Consider the following 25007-nt stretch of genomic DNA (forward strand, 5'->3'; position numbering starts at 1 on the left):
AATTCGTTATGAGAAATCTATGCATTTTTAGTTTCGCGATTTTATTTCGTTATCGAAAAATTGGAATAAATATCGGAAAGATGTAAAAGCTCTTGATATTTTATCTTTCTTTTTCTCTTGATACTATTAAACAATTTGTTTTGAGAATTGTTCGATAAAGAATATCTTAACCAGAAAATTTGATTTTTTAATGCAATTACTTTAACGCTAAACAAATTGATGATAAAATTAAGAGAGCTTACCCTGAAATGCTTGTCGCTATTGTTATCGATGTTGTTGTCAATGATCGCTGGACTATCGAGGGTAATGTCCGTTTTTGTAAACTCGTCCGAAAAATTGCTGGTATCCAATTCATGCGCGATTTTTGGAACGATGGGCGGTTTGATCCGTTTGTTTTCGAGAGCTTCCCAAGTGAAACCCGGCGCGGCATTGAAGAAGGGATGCTCCTTGAGATCCTTGGCGTCGCGTGGTCCACCACCCAGTCTCCTTCGCGGATCTTTAACGAGTAAACGAGTAATGAAATCCCACACTTCGTCACTCAGGTAACTCGGCTGCGACAGCGGATCGTTCCTCAATATCCTCCTCGAGATTTCTTGCTGAGTTTTTTCGCCATTCAGCGTGAAAGGCGACGAGCCGGTCAATAATTCATACGTTAATACGCCCACGCTCCACCAATCGACAGCCTGCAATGATATGAAAATATTATTTTATTGTTCCGACTGTAAATAAATATTATAATTGAAAATGAATTAAAACGAATGTTATATAATACAGTTTTATTATATTATCTCGAACTTATTCATACTTCCATTTTCTTTTATTTACACATTTTTCAACTAATTTAAATTTTTTTTTGAGTGAATTTAATTTTATATTTATTTATTCCTATATTTTGTCACTTTTCAAACGCATTATATAATAGTCATAAAAATTATATGAATTTATACGAGGGAGGGGGAGAGAAAACTAAAATTTGGAACGATTGAAATTATTATCCAGAAAAAAAAGCTAAAAACTGGGGAAGAAATAAAAAATTAAATAACAAAAATCGGGGAATAATGTAGAAAGATAAAAGAATCTTGTGGCGATATCGCAACTCACAATATCATGCCCGGTTGAGCCCCCTCGTACTACTTCCGGCGCCATGTACTCGATTGTTCCGCAAAATGAGTAAGTGCGCGCGTTGCCGTCTCTCTCATGTGATAGGAACTCTTTGCTGAGACCAAAATCTGTCAATACGAGATGTCCTTCTTTATCCAGTAATATATTTTCGAGCTTAATGTCTCGATAAATTATGCCAAGCTGCGACAAAGAAAAGAGAAATTTATTAACTTTCGGTTTAAATTATTAAATTGTTTTTATTAAGTTATTTTCTTTTTTTATCGCGTCTTTACAACATCCATAATATTCATAATAACCATATGTGTGATAAACCAACTACACATTCTAAATTTAAAAAAATACTCAGCAATTAAAAGAAAAAATATGGATTATTACTTATAATGCAGAAAACCGATAACAGATAACGGATATTTTTGACAAAAATAACTTGTTATCTTTTATTCACGTATATTATTATTATTATTAATATTATATTAATACGTACGTCATGGAGACGTTCTAGCGCCAAAATAATCTCGCCGACATAAAATCGTACTGCGTCCTCCGAAAAGCGCTCGTGATAAAACAGATGTGTAAACATCTCACCGCCAGCAATATATTCTGAAAGTAGAAAAATATTTTGTTCAAATTTTTTTCTGTATTCGTATTCCAAGGTATGTAAGCAAGTTTTTTCCGTTTTCGTCGCATATTATTCATAATGATATTGATAAATATATATCATATTATTCTGATTTATGTATATGATAATTTCTTAAACAATTTGGATGTATTATATTTGTAGAAAGAGGAACTGGGGACGAATCAGTTACGTCAAAAGTTAATAATTTGACATTGCACAAAACATTTTTTTAGCTTTTTAAAATATAATTTAATTTAAAAGACGCAAATATTATTTTATATCAAACTAACTCTTTTTATAATGATTATACAATTTCAATTGTGATTTCAAATGTACGGCACAAAAATTCATGAAAATAAACATTTTAATTCTACAGGATAAATCTTTACTTTATCTCACACAAATTAATTATTAATTTGTATTTTAAAAGCTTAAAAGTGTTTTGTGCAATGTCAAATTTATTGTTTATATGAATTTCGAAATGTACGTAAGATTTATTAACTTATTAAAAGTAACTGATCCATTCAGTTCCTCCTTAAATTGTAATTTCTTGCACATGTTAACATATTTTGTTCAACTTTTACTTTATTCTTTTCTATAATTGATATTTATATTACTTTTTTGTTTTTAATTTCTTGCTTATTTCTTGCTTATTTCTTGCTATTTCAAAGCTTACCTAAGATTAAACAGAGCTTTTCATTAGTCTGAAACGCGTAGTATAAGGTTATTAAGAAAGGACTGTCTCGGATGGCCTCTAGGATTTGTCTCTCGGTCTTTGTGTGTTCTGTCGTCTTCTTTTTCTGTGTGATGTAAGCCTTTTGCAGCACCTTCATGGCATAAAGTTGACCAGCATCTGCACCCACCCTCTTTCGCACCAGGAAGACCTTGCCATAAGCTGCATCAGAAATAATTGATAAAAATATTATTATGTATTATTCATTATTGATTCAAAGAATAATAAAGAAATATCACTATTGATATAAAAGAAACATCGCAAATGAAGAACTTAACATAATATACATATACATATATTACATTAAAGATATAATTAAAAATTAATTAAAAATTGACAAATAAGAGAATGTCGAAGTCATATCGATTTTTTAGCCTCCATCACCCACCAGATTTACTGTATCAAAAAAGAAAAAGACATCCTGTGAGATATGTATATTCTGTATGTGTTTCTGGTGAAAAGATCAATCAATGATTTCCGTTCGATTAACACCCATTAACCTCGTGATTCAAGAAAGCTATTCTCCTACTTGCTCTAATTTTTAATTAATTTTTTATTATTATTATTTGAGCCAAGTTTTTATTTTGATTAAAAATATACTTAAACACTGAAAATATAATATCGTACTTATGTTATATTAAAGAAGAGTATTTAAAAAAATCTTTGATATTTATAATATATAATGTAAATAATATACAAAGAAAGAAAGAGAGAAAGAGAGAGGAGGAGAGCATGCACACTATAAATAACATAGGTATTAATTATTGTGAATATTGATATAATATTAATATAATATTGATATAAATATTGTTCAATGTTACTATGTTCAAAATAATATCTTGTGTCAAATAAAACCTACCTCCAGTGCCAAGAAGGGCCAGAATGTCGAAGTGTGTCATATTGACTTTTTGGCTTCCGCTACCCGTCAGATTTACTGTAACAAAAAAGAAAAAACACACATCCTGTGAGACATGCATATTAATGTATTTCTGATGAAAAGATCAATTAATAATTTCCGATCTATTGACACCTATTAACCCGACAATTCCAGAAGATTATTATGGAACTGATCGCTGTGTGCTCGTGTACCGTAAAAGCGACTTTTGCGAAGCTTGTATAAAAACCTCTGATACCGCGAAAATCTGTCCCCAATGGATTAATAATTTCTATGCAAAATATTGAAATATTTCTCGGAAATAAATGCGAGTAAAGACTGGAAAACCCTGTACTTTTTTCATACATTTATATGATAAATTTTAATTAAGAAAAAGAGTGAGAATTAAATTTTATATTTTATCGAAAAATTATTAAAATAGAGTGAATTCGAAATTTATCGAATAGAGTTTGAGATGATAAAGTAGGAACGCTCTGTGTCAATTAACGATTTCTTAATCTCTAACAACTCTCTCTTTGATATATATTTAATTTTTTCTTTAATAACGTAGAGCATCGTACGCGCTTTGAAACGTGAAAAGTGAAATTGCTTTCGTATAAACGTATTATAGTTGCGTAAAATGACAACACTTTTCGAGAAGTAAATAGATACTCATTGCATTTTTTTTCTCTTTTCGAGCGAGAGAAAATGAAGAAAAAAAATACAATAACACCTAACGTCGTGCAATCGCCGAATGTCGCGTAAACGATGCGCGGAATGGAATGCCGCTTATTTGACGTGTCGCAAACGTGCAAAGGCGACCAACACCTGTGCGATGCGCGGTCAATATCGACAGGTGCGTCGCGTGAAAATGCACACGTGAGCAATTCGCCGCACGCCTGCAGTTCGGTGCAACCGTGTTTATCGCCTCCCTGGAGGTTTCGCGTGACACATAACACATGTGCCACCTCTAATTAAAGTGGACGCACACATCTAAGAGAAACATTCGTGTAAAAATTGCCTACGATCGCAAGGATCGCAGCGCTTAATATATAACACGGTTTTAAACATTTATATTACTCCGAAGCAAAATGTCTTTGCGATTCTACATTGCAGCGTTACATAATTTTCAAAACAATTGCATCATGTAGTAAACGCAACAGGCATTATAAGAAACTGAACGAATAAGAATAATATATAGTAATCATATTTCTCGCGATTCATTTTTATCTCATTCGTTTCCGCTTTCTCTTATATAAGTACAATTATTTATTTCATTTTACTCGCTTTCTATCGAAAATTTACAGAATTTCTGTTTATCTTCTGTTTTGTCTGAAGGTAAAATTATGAAGAAACTGTAAATAATCGACACGATAAGTCACAAGGAAAAATTTATCTAAATATATATTTTCTGATTTAAATAGAATCTATTTTTCAAGAAATTCGTATTTAAACAATATACATTTTCTTCAGTAAAATATGTATTCATCCGTATTATATTAATATGGCTATTGAAAAAATCCCAAGATTATTATCTTGGGATTGGGTGACTAATAGTCTTTAAGACCTTTCGTATTTTTGGATAATAGATAGACAATAGCTATTGATTCTTATCAAGCAGTCACAAAATTTTTTATTGATTTATGTTGCTATTATTTATAGGCCTTACTTTATTGTGTACAGAAATTCTATGAGATTTTTTGAAAGAAAGCAAACGAAATGAAATATAAGTTTTGATTTTATAAGTCGGTTATAGTTAAAGCGTATCCCCCTTAAGTTGCAGTTGTCATAAATCATTCCAAAAACTAGCTTCCTTTGTATTATAAAGTCTTTGAGCTATTATCTCTATTATTTAAAATAATGAAAAATATGTGATAAGATGTCTCAAATATTTATTTAAGAGATACACAACTCTAGACATACATATTAGGAAAGGATAACTAATAATTATCCTTTATCGTCTTTAATATAATATATAATTATGATAAAAAATATGTGATAAGATGTCTCAAATATTTATTTAAGAAATACACAACTCTAGACATACATATTAGGAAAGGGTGACTAATAAGACTATCCTTTATCGTGTTTATTTCGTTGACTCATTCGACGGCAACGTAGAAAAAAAAAGAAATTATAAACAGTATTGCCACTTTCACTTTTGTACCTTCTCTTCCATTTCCACTAGGCCTCCATACTCTTTTATAAATCTTTTTTAACTAAGCGAATTTCAATCGAGATGGAAGACGCGGCGAAAGGAAGTCGAGATCCGGCTAAATCGGTGCAAAGAAATTATCGCCGAAGGTTAACGCGATCTCACGCGAGAGCGTGGAACCAGGTTCCGCGATTGCTAGAATCCCCGATATCCCTGACAATTTGCGTACGCGAACTCCTCGTGCTAAGGATACTTGAAAACTAATTCTACCGTTGTAGACTAATTCAAAGTTCTATTTGGAGTCGTTACTCTTAATGGCTTTTAGCTGTTTATCAAGTAACTCTGTCGTTTAAAAACTCTCTCATTATAAGTATAATGAGTAGCGCGTAGACTAATGAGCCTTCTCATTAAGAATTATAATTTGTCCTTAATCTCTCAAAATCTTCTTAATTTAATACCTTTGAAAATTGCTAATATCGTGCTTAATGCGAAAGAATTTGAGCATTCAAAGAAAATAATTATGCCTAAAATCATTGATGTCTATAAAGAGAGAAGTTTCGAAAATGAACTTTAATTATAATTAAGTGTTTTTCCAAAAGAATCGATTAATCCTTGCAATGCTTGCACATATTTGGCCAGACATTATTTCTTACGCATCTTGTTAATGTACTTCTAAAAATATTTTAACATATCATAACTAAGAAATATGAAAAATGCGAGCAATGTTAAGCTTCCTCTAAGGGATTGAATCCTCTCTAGAATCCTCGGTAATGTCCCAGGGTTAAAGGTAATCTATGATTACGTAATCGCAGAAGCGCGCGATCAATGCGACGAACGAGCGAGATCCGAGAACGGGTAATTAAGCGGTGAAAGCGCCCGGTTCGGGCAATGTTCGGGTTCGTGGAAATGACGAGTGGTACGAGCATCGGGCGTCCCCGGCACTGACTGTGTCAGCCGGGAGAGAATGCGTGTCAAGGTGACAAAAGAGACCACATCGGCGCGGCCTATCTCGCGATTACATCGCGAACTCGCGGGCGCGCCTCACATGCGTCTGCAACGCACGTGACTCGCACGCACTCGCCCTCCCTCTCCCCCGGCTCCTCTCCTAGAGAGTGACCTACTTGTCGGAGAGCCCGGCGTTTTTTCGCGGATTTTTCGATTTCATATTTCGTCGTGAATTTCGCCCAGCGTCTCGAGGAACCCGGATTATCGATTACCAAAGATCGCTTCGATCTCATCTGCCCTCACCCCTCTCCCCTCTCACTCGATTCGATTCGACTCCTGGCCTTCTTCGCGGACTCGGGGATCCGCTTATCCGTTACTTTGGAACGGCATTCCGGCCCCCCTCTTACTCGCGTAAATAATGAGCTCCTTTTTTTCGACCCTGAATCGCGCCGAGGGAAAATCAATTGAGGAAGATGTACCGTAAGGCCTCGAGAAGCCGAAAAAGAAATACGCAAACGAAATTTGCGAAATTATTTGTCTTACCTTGATAGAAGGTGTATTTGTAGGAAGAGCCTTTGCATAATTCCGAGAGTCCGGAATATCCTTCTCTTTATTAGAAAAAAATGGTAGAGAGAAAGCCAGATTTCTAACGAAGCCCCAATCATCGATTCGATAATCTTACAAATGGGAAAAATAATATTAGGCCTTTAATGTCCATTTCAAGTTTCAAGATGAAGATTTCCGAGAATTCTCAAGGTTCCTCCCGTACTCGTGTCATTCCGGATCATTACGTAACAGATCGAGAAACGTTGCGGATTAAAATTTCGTTACACGGTTTCGCGTCGAATGTTTCTCGGAATGAAAGCCGCGAAAAAATTGCGAAAAGTGCGTCGAAAACGGGGAAAAAGGGGAAGGGGAAAAGAAAAGAGGGGTCCGATTCTCTTTTGGCATTTTCGAATAATACGGTTGATCGCCCCGGGATAGTTTCCTAGACCTCGTTGACCAATCATAGTCGTTCCTCTCAAGGAGTGTAACCATTACATTGAAAAACGCCATTCATTATCGCTCTTTAATTCGCAACGAAAACGCACCCACGCGAAGCAAGGCAGCGATCTCGCAGCCGCGAGTAGTACACGCCGCAGTAGTTCCGCTTTTGTCTGACCCAGATAGTCTGCATTCACTCGCTATTTCGTAACGGGACCTACTACTTTCTTTCGCCAGCCGCAACGTCGGCCCGATTTACGTGTATGTACAATACGTGTGCGCGTAATTGCACGATGCGCAAGAAACCTGTTTGCCATTCTACCATCGGTCGCATTCAGACTTTTGCACGGACACATGCACGCACAACACACATATACCTGACGAGACCGAATAATTCCTGCTACAACGAGTTAGGATATTCATTTTTAAAAACTCGTCAAGTTTATTATCAGCTCGGTATCAATGTTGACATATCGATATACTGAAAGTATAATGATGTTAAATATCCATTAACTAGATATGAATTAAAATAACGTAGTCGTTAAAAATTAATTATGAATAAATGATTTCGAAAGTACATTTAGAAATTTAATTTCATGATTATTAATATATTACATAAATTAATAAATTAAAAGTAATGTAACTTGAGCCTTTTTTTATAAATTTCTAAATGTTAATTCGATAATATCGAATATTTAAATCGAATAAGAAAAAAAATATATGTTTAAAGGAATATTAATCATAACAGGCATTATATTAATATAAATATAATGCAAATAATAATTTAAAAAATTATTTCTACAAACTCTTCTGAAAAAGTCGATTTCTCTAGATTATAATTAATATAAATTTAATTTGTGCGCAGATTAATACCTAACAATAAAATGAAAAATTTAATGAGTTGCAATTGCGATTGTAATCATGCTTTACTCAGCCAACGACTTCGAGAATGTCATAATACAACAATTGCGTAAACAGGCCATTAGTGCCAGAATTCATTCCACGTCCTTTGCATTTTTTCGATTGTAAAAAGGAGAGGAGAAGGGGTGAAGAGGCATCATGGAAGTATGGACCACATGGCAGGTATACCGTGGCGCAACCGTTACCTTGATACTGTACTGGCTCCGCGTATACATTCCACTCGCGGCACGTGTGGGGTGGTACACGTGCGGCAAGAGAGAGACAGAGAGAGAAAGAGAGAGAGAGAGAAAGAGAGAGACTGCAAAGAGACTCGAGCTATCTCAATTAATAGGGGCGAAATGGAAACGCCGCATTGCATCAAACAATCAGACGAATCAACAGAAAGTTCTCATTCATCTCGAATTGAAAGTATTCTATCGATATTTTGATAGACTCAATAAAATCAAAGAATGTGAATGTTTCAAGATAGGATGCTTTGTATGTACAATCCCAGCAAAAAGTAGCTGAAAATCAATATTGACGAATATATCCACTTTTGGTGTATTTTGAGTATGAGAAATTGCGTGGAATATTACAATTTGATCTTAGCTACAGTGCAGAGATGTATTTTTTAATATTTATTGCGTTTTTACTGAAATATTCCGAAATTTGTTAATCGAAATGATTAACTTTTGGCAGAGAATTTCACCTTATGTCAGATATATGGCTAATTTCATTGAATTATATTTAATATCTTTTTAACCAGTTAGTACTTGTATAATATTATTTGACCAAATATTTCCTCTGTATCTAAACTACACTTTTGCAAATTTTAAACAAATTCTGAATATTATTTCCATCTGTTTTTGTCATTTGAATCGACGTGGTTATACGTTTCCCATAACAACACATGTTAATTCGGTGCAAATTAAAATCCTTATAACTTGTGAACGCTTTAGTGAATCGATTTAAAAATTGTACTGAAGATTCGAAACATATGTAAGGACATTCTGTACAATTTTCATTAAATTCTCAATATTTTGAAAATAGGTACAAAACATCCTTTTAAAAGCTTTTATACGAGAATTAATAAAATTAAAAGTTGGCGAAATATACATTCAATTATATTGAAATCTCTTATCTTATACTATGCATTACTCTCGTACTATTATTGCACTCACAATATGTTCCTGTCATGCGAAAGGCATGTACGTCATGTTCCTTTTAACTCGTGCCATATATACGCTATATGGGAAATGATGTATGAAAATGCAAAGCCGCGAACGCTCATGATAAGAGCAATGTTGTTGCACTCTCTCTCTCCTTCTCTCTTTCCCTCTCTCTTTCTCTCTTTCTCTCGCTCGATAATCTCCCTCCAGGATGTTCGATTAATCGGAGATCACCCAAGACCTGCGGACAACGCACGTGTGCATCAAGCCGCTCCAGATATCCGTTCCGATACTTATCGGACACACGGGGGCAAACTTGATATTGATTCGTTACGCTTTTATATTTAGACTCTCGCGTCGCGAATCCGCTTGTTTACTCTCGCTGGTACACATTTTTCAAACGAGCGGGAAAAAAATAGTCGCCGTCGCGCGCGACGTCGTTGCGAGACGACAAGAAGAGATTCCAAGTCCATGAACTCCGAACGTCTCTTCGCGAGAAAAAAATCCTACTAAAATTATAAATATAAAAAAAGAAAGAAAGAGAGAGAGAAAGAACAAATATATACATTATTAATTTCGAAAGATATTTCAGATTTCATTGATTTGTTGATTTCTCTCTTTATCAAAGTATTGTACTTTCTATTGTATTTCCCATTCTATAAATAATTTTATTAATTTTAATTTTATTAATTTAATTACATTTCTTTACGTTGCTTAGCACAAAATTGACTATCTAGCTAAATTTAATGCAGAGAAATCAAAACAGATAAATTCTTAGAGCGTGGACAGATTAGTGAAAAGATATGAAATCAAGTAAATTAATATTCCAATAAACAATCATTGTGATAATGCATATTATTTTTTGTGATTTAAAAAAAATGAGTAAAAATTTTCAATTTGTTTTTATACAAATTCCTATATATACCATACTGATTTTTATCTTTTATGATGTATCTAAAAATGCAAATACTCTTTTTATGATGACGTACAACTTAGCATTTTATAATTTTCAGGATTAAAAAAATTGTAATATGCTATTAATTAATACTATGATGAGAAGACATTACGACGATACAAGGATCAAAACCAAGATTTAAAACTTGAAGATTCTTCCTGATCACTAGTATTACATAAGCGTCATTAATCATCGATCATCGGTGAAAAATAAATATTCAGCAAAGTAATCTCCTTGAAACGTTCCGCGCATCAAATTTACTTGGATAAGCGTTTTTATTATTAAAAAGATTTCTGCGTTTAGCTAAATATATCAATTGCGCGATTTATATATATATGTATAGTAGAATAATATATTGAAAATATAATTGTGCGCGGAATTAAAACCATGTACGTATAATTAAAATAAAAATAGGAAAATAAGTGTGCGAGAAAAGCGATATGATACGGCAAAAAAATTGTATAATAAAATAAGACGTCTCTTCACAAAATTTCCATGAGAAAAGTTCGTATTATTATAAAATCGATTTGTAAAAAGAAGGGAAAAATAACAACTCGATTTCCCGATTGAAATTGTACAATGTGTACTTCGTGTAAATAGTCGAACATCTTACGCTTGAGATTCACGATTAGGCCGCATGTCGTCGCGTGATAGTTAAGTATTTATTCACCTTACGATGTAATTATGCCGAAGGAAAGCCGACCGCATCGACTCCGCAGCGATGTGACATAACGACCGTTCCGTATATTACGTGCATGTCATTCTCATGTTGTCTCTCTCTCTCTCTTTCTCTCCCGTTGCATCACCAAGTTTATCGACAAGTCTCGCAAGAACATCCGCGACATTCGAGCATAGACAGTCGTCGTCGTCGTCATAACGCAAATAATTGATAACGAAGAATAATTCGCTCGAGAAGGATTCTCTGTAATATTCTAATTTTCTAAGGAAAATTCTCCCCGACCCATGTAAGGCGATTATTCGTCCGACTTCTTTTCTTCTCTTTTGTTTTTTTTATAGATACACTAATGTTGCATAATACATATGATATTCGTTTCATCAAGAACCTAAGTCTCTGAAAGCCTTGCAAAAAGATTCTCTTTCTCCCCTTTTAGCGCGCAACCACGAAACTTGCTTCATTATAAGTATTGTTCTCCAGATATTTTATCACAATATACACTATACACGGTAATATTAAGTATCCTACGGTGATTACAAGAGTGTACGCGTGTGGTGAAGAATTATGTAATAGTAATACAGTGACTCTCAGATCGTGATTGTGAATCTTGCGATACCGAAAATGGTTTGCAACTGTTGGAAAATATAACCGATTAGTAATCTTTACATAATTCGCGATCGGATAATATTAGATTTCTTAAAAATTCAAGTTATACATAAACTAAATTTATTGCATAATTTTATTCGGTAATGAATTTAAAATGAACTTTTACAAACAAACTCTACCTTAATGTTATTCTTTGAATTTGGCAATTTTAATTGAAAAGTACAAAAATCAAAATACACAATCAAAAACTGGGTTATATTAAAAACTTAAAGAAAAATGTCGAAAAGTTTGGCAAAAGTGTACTTTCATCGATATGTTGTATTGTCTTGTAAGAAATTTTTCCTCGAAAAAATTAACATATAGATTCTCAATTGTACATATGATTTAAATTTACAAATCATGAATCATAACGTGTTTCCCATAAAGATAAATCATTATTTAAGACGGATATATCAGACTAAGACAACGATTATTCGGAGAAATATTAATAAATAAATATTTATTCATTCTTGAGAGAAATTATTTTTCTTAACTTTAATCATCCGATTGAATTTTCTGAAAGTATTGAAAGCGACAAACAAAATTATTATTCTGATTAATATTGATGGGGTCCATTACTGTCAAGGATTATGTTGCCTCGTGTTCTTCTTGTGCGTGCATGTGTGCATGTGTGTGTTGTACTAGCAATATATAAATACTAATTACCAATTACAATTTATGTAAGCGCGAAATAAATTATATTTAATTTAAATGTAAATAATTAATTTAAAAGACACCGAGAAAAAAACATCTAGAAATCATAATTCGAATAAAAGAACGTTTCTTCTCTTGTAATTTTTAGAATTTTGTAATTTTAATATCTTTATTTAATTTATTTCGCTTTTGCTCAGAAACTTTATCCTTGAATCTCTATTTTAAATTTCGTTTTTTTAAACTGCACTCTTATTGGCAGATTATCGGCAAAACGCAATCCGAGAACCGGTTGATCTAGACCGAATGTCATGAATGTAGTGTGGCCGCGAACGCGATTATTGTCGAGTACACACGCACATGTGCACGATGCGGGTTCTATAAATAGAGGAGCGCTTGACGCGCGCTATATGCATACACCAGTTGCTAAATTTAAACGTTTTCAGGGATTTTTGCACAGATACTCGTGTGTGCATCATTAACATATACACACGAATATATGCCTGACAATTGGCACGTGATTTATCACGAATTAGTATGAAAAATATCTTTAAAAAAATGTACATTTGTAATAGTAAATACATCGCTATCTCGAGATTTATCTGGCACAATCTCTATTTTAATAAAAATTCCTGCAAAAACATTTTTGCTTCCACGTGTTTTTGAAGGTGAAGAAAATTTGTTGAATATATATTAATGCAACAAATTAACAATAAATTGCGTTTCTCTAATTTAATATGTGGACGAGCGTTTCTTCAATTTAACGGAAGAATATTATGTAGAACAGTTCGCGGTACAGTCCTAAATAATGGAACCTAAATGGAAAGGTACCATCGAGTGTTCGTGCTATAACTGTCACGATTCTGGCGACCTTAGAACCGTTTTCCTCGTTATTGATGCCAAGAACCGAAACGGCCACGTGGCCTACTTAATTCGATGCCCACACATCAGTCTTTTCTCAACTATAATAATAATCATGAATTATTCGCAAGTTTTTCGTTAATTTCGTCTTCTTGATCAAGAGATTGAATTTGTTTCGAATTAATTAATTGTGTATTATAGAAGACAAAAATTACATTGATGATTCATGCGTGAAATATATTACAATGCTTAATTTTTTGTAAATTTACGTATTACATTTTGCCAATAATCAATTAGGACTATTATGAAGAAAATAATTATAGAAAATAATAATATTTTGTAAGAGAGAGATTATGTTTTTTTCTTTATATATTTAATAAAACAACGTATCTTCTCTTTCCACGATGAAAATAATCTTTGTTTTTTAGACTTTTAGATGCAAAAACGATAAAGCAATATAATAAACACAATGAAGTAATGTGCAAAATATGTTTATAAAATCGCGATACTTAGTCGGATCGACGTAAACAACTGTTAATAAACAGCTAGATAGTTTCACAAATAAAGAATTTTTTAAATGATAATTTTATCTATCCATGTTTATATCATATTATATTAATATTTTACATATACAGGGTGTCCCTGAGCATGAGCTCACGCACTTGTGAGGAGGTAGAGCGCAGTAAATTAAATAAAGAAATCCTATTCCATGTAACGATTTTTATAATAATAATAGAAATATTAATTATTGAAAGTTCATCACAGTTACTTTCAAGGTCAATTTTAAGATTGACAGAGGCACTTTCAGAAAAAACGTTTGATACAAAAGTTTCTTATTTTTTCACGTACAATTCGAATCTGTAATAAAAAGTACCATGTTCCTCTAAAAAAATTCAACTTCCGATCCGGATGGCGTATTTCCGGTCGGAATCAAAAGTTGAAAATATCACCATTTGATAGAGCGTACCCGATTTACTTAAAAATTGTTCGCGATTTTTGACAAAAGCCATTTATTTTCATTTTAAAAGGGGTGGTCTGGGACATCCTGTATAATATGTATTATATTAAAAATATACTATACATTTTCCCTCTATTACCAATTATTTATATAAATTTCATTACTTTGCCGCAAGAGTTACAATCGGCAACACGATATTTTTATAACCGATTTCAAAATGCAATAAATAAGAATGAGAGATCTAAATTCCGATTAATCGTAAACAAGTTCAAAATGAACGGGGCTTAAAAATCGAACAACTCTCGTGTTGTTTGCCGAGAGCCTGTCGAGCGAAGTTTGTCGAGGTGAAATGTGAAAGTAATATGCATACTCTTGGGCGCATTACTCTCGCGATCTACGCGAAATCTTACTAAACGAGTTACGCACGCTACGCTAAACCAATTTCACTCGTTTACTCATTTACAGGGAAAACAACGTGTTCGCTTATCGATTACGGAAACAATAAACATGGTTTAAAGAGAATTCGCGCGTTTCCCGCAAGGAATATTTGTCTCATCGCTAATTAATTAGCATTATTGTTCGTACATAATACCTCGGGCAAACAAGGCAATCTTTATCATTTTTTTGCCTGCGAATAGTTTAACAGGAAATCAATGCAAATGTTGCTACGTGATTAAGCTATGTTTTGCTGCGTGTCAAACGAAATTATCTTAATATTCATTCACGTGCATCGGATATTCAATATGTGTAGCGTTTTTTAAAGTATATTTTCTACTCGATATATATTTCTCCCCTTTTTCTTTCAGCACTATTAAAAATTACAAGACTCCTTTTATGACGCTTGTCAAATGTATGAGATCGGTTCTTCACAAAAGTCGAGATTCTACGAGATCCAATTTACGGAAATTATCGAGCAATGATAATTAAACTCGTCATAAAAATGATCCGGGACGTTAATTTCTCGGATACCAAACGCAGAGCAAATCCGTGCGCTATCTTTGCCAACGGGTGCGGGTGACTGTCACGTGCATCTGTCATGCAAAATATCTGCATTAGGGAGCAAGTGCGCGTCTAATGTGCATCTCGCAGAAGAAACGAATGCGACGCAACTGTCTCACTTGCATATCGCGTAAGTATAAAAGCACACACTTCGCGCATGATTGCTAATTTAGTTAATGCTAATGCGATCCATTGACGCGTGATAATACCGTTAATATCGCCAAGGTTCGAGGCAGCTGCCAATTTCAGAAAGGTATCTTCGCGATAACTCGATCGCGTCTCTTATGGACAGGAAATGGAAGATAAAATACGCAAACAAACGTGCAAGTGAAAGTGTAACGAACAGTGTTTCGAGAGAGGTTTGTATAAATTCTGAAAGATTTTACAAATCTGAAAAGTTTTACGCGACGATTTATGGCACCCATTTTCAAGAAAATAAACAATAAATAAAATGTAAAAGTAAAATATTTTAAAAACGAAATAGTACAAAAGAATAAATTTAAAGAAATATAGTTTTACCTATATACATGTATTGTTCGAAAGTGAATGTAAAAAGAAAATAAATTTAAAAAAGAAAAGGGGACAATAAAGAAGATTCATCAATTTTAGTATCTTTGACAAGTGTATTGTGGATATCTTTAAACCGAAAATACATTGACAATTCTTATTTTTTATTTTTTCTAATCCGACAACATGACGGCAATATTCTTAACTTCTTTTCTCTTTAAAGAAGATCTTTAAAAAGGTTCGAGTACAATGGAATAACTTTCGCATTCTTCCTGGTGTATTCTTTCTTCTTATCTTATGCTTAAAGAGATAGACAAAAAACCTAGAAATAATACCAATTTAATTCTAACAGTATTCATGAAAAATCAATGTTTCTACTTTTTTTAATTGTATCGTTTTGAGGATTAACGAAGCGTGACAGTGACGAGTATGCCAAAGGCATTCAAACAAGCTAATGCATTCAGCAAATTATATGTTTCTTCGCCGAGGGAAAATATAAATAGGAAAGAATTTTCACCGTAAAGGGTGTGTACGTACTCTATGACTCTACGTTATCTCCAAAATCAGACTTTTCAATTAATCTTCTGAGTTTTTGAAATAACATATAAATGTAGTTATGCGAGATTCTCTCCAAATATTGTGTAAAACCAAATTGATTAAATTTAAAGAACGTAATTAATATACAAACTGATAAAAAATTATCGATAATACAAGATGAAAAAGTAAAATATAATAGATTGTAGATTTTATTGCGTGTTCATTTTAGCGCTTTCTTCTTTTCTGTAACATATGTATTAGAGGAAAAATATGTTCATATATATATTAGAGAAAAAAAGAAAAATCCGTTCTCACGAATCGGCTTTCCCTTATTTGGTTCATAAACGGAAAATCCCGCTACAAGAACCCAAATCGAGGAGAGGTCACTTTTAGTCCGTTCGATAACGGATTCCTGTAGCGTAATGTATCCGCGACAGTGGTACTACATATCCGCGACAGCTCGGATTGCTTTCCGCTATACATGCACCGACTCTGCTTGGAGCAATCGTTAAAATTTCCGATGGCGTAACATATACTTGGAATTGTCACCCACTTGCTATATATATATTACGTGCTTCTTATCTCGAAATTGAAGCCGGAGCGTGACTTTATAGAAAGTATAATTCATATTTAAGAACGTGAAGAAAATAATTTGAATATAATTTTTTTTAAAACTGTTTTTCAATCATAGATCATTTTTAGTTTTCGAAAAGATACCTTATTGTTAGATCGCGAATGCACTTTCTCATCTTTGATGCTACGATAAATTAATTAATAATACGAGAATCAAGATTGTCAGATTGCCTTTGTTTTGAATACATATAGAGGTGATTTTTGTGTGACTATAATATCGGAATAAAAGCCTACCAGGAATTATATATATTAATGTTTGCCTTTATCGTCTTTTCTTATCTCGAAGAAGTCGATACAAGTTATGTCGTAATCGAAAAGAGCAATGATAACTGCGTATTGTATTTGTTCATAAAATCGTGAAAATTAATACGAAGAAAATTTGTGGAATAGCTTTACAATTAAATTGTAATACTGTTGCTCGTCATAATTGATTGAAATGTAGTAATATATTTAAAATTTATTATATATATAGCAATATATTGAAAATCATATAATTAGTTTAGTAATTCTTGATTTTATAATTTTAATAATGCGGTAGAAAAATATGCAGATTTCTCTTGAAATAATTCTTCGCTTATTAATTAGAATATTTTCACTGATCAAGCGAATAATACAACTTAATAATAATCGTTTCGCAATAAAAACATAAATGTGCGTAATTGTACTCGGGATTCTTGGTAAGATAATCGCATTGCGTTACATCGGTGAAAAATATTATATATTCAGAATTTATCGTGCATAGTTCAGAGAATAAACTGAGGCGCTTCTACCGATATTATTTTCGTATCATTTTTGACGATCATATGACCTTTTGCACCTGATTTCTGATAAAAATAAGAAGGAACTATATATGTGAAAGAAAGAGATAATCTGAAATGCATGAAGTGTCTGAAAAATATCACCGTTGCTACTAAATCTGTGATGATTCTAAAAAGTCAAATTCTTGAGATTTTAAACTGGAATTTATTTAGGTATTTGTAACTCTTCTCTTTTACCTTTAGATTACATTACAAAATTAATCAGTTACATCATTATTAATAACGTAGACAACGCGAAAAAATATACAAAAATGCATATCTATTTAAGTAAAAATAAAGAAAAACAATGGATATATTAAATAGAAATTGGTCGTTTCATTTTCGAATAGCCCCATGTATATTATTTATAAAATAAGAGTTGTATGAACTTTTTGTATCAATAATTCATCTCCCTGAAGTATATACTTACTAATGATTGATCGATTCAGTTCGCGCCACTTGCCCGATATCTTCACGTGTAGATTTTAGCATCTTTATTCGTTCATTAAAACTTGTTTATACAGCTATCCAAATCTCACGTATGCATATCGTTGCAGCGACGTGCTCAATCTCTGATTATTTCATGTATCCGTGCATATTTTTTATATCCAAGAACTCTTTTTGGACGCAAAAGAATACACGTGTAGAAAATATAAATCATTGTTGCGTTTGTGTTTCTCATTTACTGATTTTTTGACCAATTTAGGAAAGATTTTTTTTAGACATAGATATTTCTTTGTTAAAAAAATACAATGTTTAATAAAAATTTATTTTTAATTTATTTAAATTTATTATTTTTATGATCTCAACATTTTAAAAATCACTACTTATAATACTTGAACTTACGAATATATTAAAAAAAAGTTATTAAAATAAAGATTAATATTAATAAGTATTATAAAATCGCGCAATATGTGGCATGTGAAATAAACTGTCAACGATGCACGGAAATCTGTAAAGAGAGATATCAGCGCGATAGAATGAATGTAAAAGTTTGATAATTCATAAAATATAAGACCTATTGTATTATAAGACCTATGTGAATTATAAAAATATATTTTAGTCTGTCTGTTATATATGTATTGATAAAATTTCGATGAATTATAAAAATTAAAATCCTGGATAAAGAGAAATTAGAGTTATTTAGGAATGAATCATAAAAGAAACACAAAAATGTATAAATATATACATACTTTTATGTATTTATACATTTTTGTGTTTCTTTTATGATTCATTCCTAAATAACTCTAATATATATATATATATATATGTATATATATATGTATGTATGTATATATATATATATATATATATATATACTTTTCATATCGCTTTTCTTTGTTCCAATTCGAAAGTCAATTTAATACTCATATCGTAAGTATGTTTTTCACACACACATAAAACATTATATATAAATAGTCTATAACATAAGTGCCTTAGGGCTTTGAAAAATAGTAAAAAGATTATCAAAAGTTACTGATGCCGTTTGTAATTGAATATTAAACTCTTATGCGTCGATTTCTGTTCATTGATAAGCTTATTTTTAGATCGTCTATAATATTTACGAATGGATACAAACTACACTACCTTTCTGTATATTCGATTAATTTATTTCTACGTGTCTGCTTATCTTGGTGACTCAGCCAAGATTTCAGTCTGTATAGACCTTTGTTTTACATAGATAAAGAATACGGAAGAAGATATTTCTCCCAATTATTAAGTGATACCTGTTGTAACTTTTTATATAAATTCTAAATTATCGGATACTTTTTTTTAATAAAAAATTCTTTGATCAATTTGGGAACAAGAGTTTTCCTTAACAAAAATGTTAAACCATCAATAAATCTCGTCTTACAAACTATTGAAAAAGTAAAGCTTTTTATGAACTAAATTTTGTAAAATTAAGATTAACAAAATTATATTTTTGAATTAACGTTAAGTGAAATTTATTTTGATAAAATTTTAATTTGAAGTTTAATTACAAAGATATATGATGGAAAACATTGAAAATTTGCAAAAAATAATGATTTCTTTCGATATTTTTGCTAGGAAAAATTGACTTTAAATTCACCAGAAAATAAGAAAATAATTTTCAAAAACGTTTAAAGCGCGATAGCAATATTTTGTTATTATAAAATTACATCATCCTGCTTTTCAAAAATTTATAACAAACTTTTCTTGATTGAAGGATAACTAAATAATATAACATGGACGCTTTCGAAAGTGCGCAAAATCTACACGTTCCAATCGTGTCTCGTATATACCAAGAGAAAGTGATTAAGATCTTTCCTCTATACCTTTTCGCCGTACGATATTAACTTTTTCGCTATAAAGATGTGTTTAAAATAGAATTACCAAATTTTTTTAGTTTTATTAGAGAATATTAGAGAGAAATATGTGACACATTGTCTGTTTTGATATTAAATTTTGTTCTTCATGTAAAAGACTGAATTTTTGATTTTCTTAATACATGTGCACCATATTTAAGCAAAAATGTAACAAATATTAATCGCTCACTATGTGAAAATGAATATCCGCAAACTATCAATGAGAATGCGACGATGAAAAATTAAAGCGCTCGTGTTTTGAGAAAGCCACATTCGGCGCAGTCTGAATCAACACAAGGACATTGACAAAGCTGTTCAAAATATGATCTCTCTTTTCAAGACAAACACGTACGCGGTCTATAAAAAAATACGAAGGATAATATCGCACGAGACGCAAGGTTAAAATCTGCACGTTATACTCTCGTGTCGAGAAAAATTCTACTTGCATGCGAATGTTTTTTAAAGAATTAATATGTCATCGAACTGTCCGAAAAAAACCCGAATAAAAAGATGAATAAAAAAAATCAAAGAATGTTGAATCTAAACTCAGATTTTAACAGATTTTCGATAGATTTAAAGATTATTTTGACAGACCAAGAATTTCGATAAAACAATTATTTTATGCTTCATTACTTTATAACAAAATTTTTAATTATTTTGTTAATTTATCAACTAATTTTGTAATATTTTATTTTATTTATACTTATTTTAAGGATTAATAATACACTGGCTTAATTAGTTATATTATATTGAATTATATTAAAGATAAGGTAAGATAAAATATAAATGTTTAATGAATTTTTAATAATTAGGTAATATTGATTAAATAAAAAAATATTTTAATTTTTTTACAAACCGGTTAACACACAAAAAATTCTCGAAGTTAACTTGAAGCGAATGCAAATAATTAATTTTATTAAAATGTAAATTTAAATATCTGTGTTTTCACATTAGTAAACTATTAAAGTCTAATTGTGAGCTATACATTTTATTGTATCTATTCTATCTACCTATGCACCACTTAGCATTCAATGTGCAATTAAGCTATAGATAGAGCTATAGATATTGTAAAACGGTCGACTTTTCTTTTTAATTATACATAAAGCATAATAATTCGCCGTGCATTAAACTGCATAACTGTTATATGCTAACATAAATACAAATGGCAATTTTTGTCTGATCATAAAAATAATGTGTTCGTTTGAAAAACAATAACATGATAAAAGATAAATAATATCAATCTACAATCAATGTTTTCATAGAATTAAAAGCAAGGAAAAAAGATTCAAGTGAGTAGAATTATTCCAGGAATGCAAAACTGAATGTGTTTTGAAATCTCTAACTTAAAAATCTCAAACTAAAAAAATTACAGTGCAAAGAAAGATAAATTAAAAAACTTTTCACACATACCATATTATTTATGTTCCTTTGGGGAATTGATTAAATTACTACAATAAATGTAATTAAGATTTACTAGTTCGATATAAACTTCGATAATATCGTACAATCCGGGAATGTTAAGCAGTCAGATCAATACTTCCTAATGGCTTTAAGAAGCCTGAAGTTTAGTATCAACCGCATTTAGTCGTATTTGCGACCTGTTGAAGTCCCGCCATCGCTGAATGTCATGCGACATGCAGTGTTGGTCGCCGCGAATGTTAAAAATATTATTATATTCGTTCATTTTTATTTCATTCATTCCGTTTATTTTTATTAATGAGGAGAAACGTTTTTTTATCGATTGATTGAATATGACATTGTTACCTCGATCTATGTATATCTCCTCCTTGATGTTGCTGAGTGGATCCCATTGTTCATATTGGATTTGCATTAAATCATCTTCGTTAGTTTCGCCAATTTCGATGGTCTCCATGATGTCGAGATCGTCTGCGACGAAGACTGATTTTTCGGAATCATCGTCGAGATTTTTCATGGTTTCGGTCGAACAGGAGGAAGTGAAGTCTTGCTCGCTGTTCTCCTGATCTAAGAGACCCGCTTCCTCATCAATAATCAACTCATTACTTTCGGTGCTGACACTACATCCGATACTGAGAATTTCACCGCCATATTGCTTGGTGTAATTCTCAATGATGTTGTCCATCTTCTCATGATTATCTTCAAAGTAACCGCTCTCCTTCTTCTTCGAGGACAAATTAAGTTCGCCGGTTTCCTGATTTTCATCCTCGATCAATGTAGCGCTCTCGGACTTTTCGTTTCCTGCAACATTTTCTTCTACGACCAACATGCACGAGTCAAGTTGAGATTCTCCACTCGGTGCAACGTTCCGTTTTTCATCCATCGTGTGATAATCGACCTCTTTCATCACGATGTCTTCTTCGTACGTATCTTCCTCGCAATAATGATCGGTCCAGGATTCTTCGTCCCTCATAACCTTTTCCACTGTATCGTCTCCCAATTCTACGTCCATTATATAACACTGGGATTCTTCGTTCTTCGCGATGTTTTCTTCTTTCTTCATTCTCATAGTTTTTTCTACTATATTCTTTCCCGATCCTGAGTTTATCAAGCAACAATTACACTGGAATCCTTTATTCTTCGCGATGTTTTCTTCTTTCTTCATTTGATATGGGAGCCAATATTCGTCGCATACGTTACTGTCGCGGCGCGTGCAATGTCAGCACGAATGAAGGTGAGAAAGAGGGGCACAAGAGAGAAGAAGCAGGAGACGATAGTCTGATGATCGACATAAGTCGACCTTGTTACTCTGCCGCTGTCCCTGTTATAGGGCGATGAATAACACTAAAAAGATTTAATATTTAAAGAATTTATTTGAATTATGGAGCGATGTCGAGACGGAATAACGCGTGATAAACTCCGTAAAAATGATTAATCGATAATTAGCAAGTTTTTAATTCGATCCCGTTCGATCGTGATCCCACTTATATTTCTTAAGAGAATGAAGAGTGACAAGTTGAAGACGTTCAATAGCGATGGAATGCTTAAAGATCAAAAAGATTTAACTCTAGAAAATTCAAAAAGCAAAGTCAGAAGCAAATAGAAGAATAAATATACTGAAAATCACGATTTACGTCCTGAATAAGATGCAAATCCAAGAAAAGAAAAAATATATATATATTATATTAAATACACATTATATATATATCATTATCGTAAATTCTCTCGCGAAGAATAAGTGGGAGCTCGACCGAGGTCATAGATAACAATCTCGATTACAGGGATTTCACCGAGATAAATCAAAATTCAATCATCTTCACAGACAATCTTGACTTTGTAACGATTAAAACGATAGAAATAGTCGAAGACGATTGAATCACATGGAGATTCAAGAAACGAGGAATCAAATGCTGATGGTACTTTCTAAGAAACAGCACTTGATTACAGCGCGAAATAGTATAAAACCGATTCTTAATATTATAGAATCATTTATGGAATTAAACGAAGTTATCCGTTGAAAAATCACCGAGAAACGAAAGAGAACTTTGTCTTCAAGAGCGATAGCAGTTAGGTTTCCGAGTGAAAGTGTAACTTTTAAAGTGGAACGTCTCGAACTTTTTATTTTTCAAGGCACTCAATCTTTTTCCAATCTCTCAAGAGATATATAAGAGATAAGGATCGAACGAGATCGGACCTGAGGACTTACCGACTATCAGTCAATGACTTATACGCGAAGCCACACGTTATCCCACATCGAGTATTATACGCGAACAATTCACGACACACTGCTCGATACCTATCACGTTAAGAACTCTCTCACAGTGAACCGAAATCACGCACGTCGCACGACACTTACTTCGTGAGGAATCGTCTCGAACTGTCGTTAACGGAAAGAAGGTAACCAATGGAACCCTACACACTACTACGCATCTTCCCCCACCCCGCTACCTACCCCGCTACTACTCGAGTACTAACAGCTGATGCGAAAACCTCCCGTCAGTGACGGTGCTAGCGCTGGTTGTTCCCGTGGTTGTTTAAAACAACTCTAAGGCCCAGTTCCACAACTTATTCTAACCGAAGTTTAGCTCGTTAAAGGAGGATTTACGTTGCGTTCCAAACCCATTGTATCCAATCGGACGTCATACATCGGACATTGAACGCAATGTAAATTCTCCTTTAACGAGTTAAACTTCGGTTAAAGTAAGTTGTGGAACTGGGCCTAACTCCATTTATATATTAGAATTTTTTTCGATTCCATCGAAAAATCGTATATAGTGAATAAATAAACCTTTCTCATTTACATGGGACGCACTTCGCTTGTAGTTAATTTGATTAATTGAGAATAATATAACGTCACGGGATATATCAGAGATACATCATTATTATATATTATATAAATTATAAAAATTTGAAGATTTAAATTTAATCCAAAAACCGGAGATATACGCGTAGCGCAGGAATTATGGTAAAAATATTAAAAGAAAATTTAAAAGAATTTTTTTTCCTTACGAAAATACTCTTTGCAATAAATTATTTTTTAGGCTAAAACGGAAAATAATTTTTAGAGACAAAAAAGGATTCAATCGCGTATCTTTCAAGAGATAATTAAAATATTTCCTCAAAAAATTGGATTTTCAAAATTAAAAATTGAAATTTAAACAATCTGGTTGACTGAAAAAATAATACAGACTGAGAATAATGATCTTTTAAAGGTAGTAATGTAGCGACACTTTTTTAGAATGCGAGCATTTAACTTTAACATATTTTCTGAAGCAAAAATATTGATTTAAGAACAGCTTATGATGCATAAAAATGGTCTATTCGGACGAATGTGAAACAGAAATAAATCTTTGTTTACAAACTATTACAATGCTTTCTCTTGATGACAACTTGATGTTAGTCCTTTTGCCGAGTTTCGCATCTCACTAAGACTTTCCTTCAAAAATTTAGCAATTTTATAATTTATTCGATAATTATTTGCGAGACGTAAGACTCTAATTCATATTAAGGATTTATAAGTGCTTCAGATCATGTGCTTCGCTTC

General features: G+C 32.4%; 1 protein-coding gene across 4 annotated transcripts in view; it reads right to left on the minus strand.

Annotated features, from left to right (window-relative positions):
* Positions 1–25007, minus strand: part of LOC145961383 (ribosomal protein S6 kinase alpha-5) — a 34007-nt gene that overhangs the window by 2745 nt on the left and 6255 nt on the right. The window contains exons 1-7 of one of the 4 annotated variants that reach the window (XM_083081510.1): positions 23760–24336; positions 21812–22807; positions 3334–3408; positions 2418–2636; positions 1607–1722; positions 1102–1302; positions 243–683 (exon numbers count right to left, since the gene is read on the minus strand). In XM_083081510.1, coding sequence (XP_082937636.1) covers positions 243–683; positions 1102–1302; positions 1607–1722; positions 2418–2636; positions 3334–3408; positions 21812–22628 — 1869 coding nt within the window. In that variant the 5' untranslated portion in view covers positions 22629–22807; positions 23760–24336. Of the gene's footprint in view, positions 1–242; positions 684–1101; positions 1303–1606; positions 1723–2417; positions 2637–3333; positions 3409–21811; positions 22808–23669; positions 24337–25007 lie in introns of those variants that run through there. The other 3 variants (XM_083081508.1, XM_083081509.1, XM_083081512.1) reach the window with 3 other exon arrangements.

This window comes from Camponotus vicinus, unplaced genomic scaffold (genome assembly GCF_025532165.1).
Source record: "Camponotus vicinus isolate PSW18456_S1 unplaced genomic scaffold, iyCamVici1.0 SCAF_11, whole genome shotgun sequence".
In the NCBI taxonomy this organism is placed as follows: Eukaryota; Metazoa; Arthropoda; class Insecta; order Hymenoptera; family Formicidae; genus Camponotus; species Camponotus vicinus.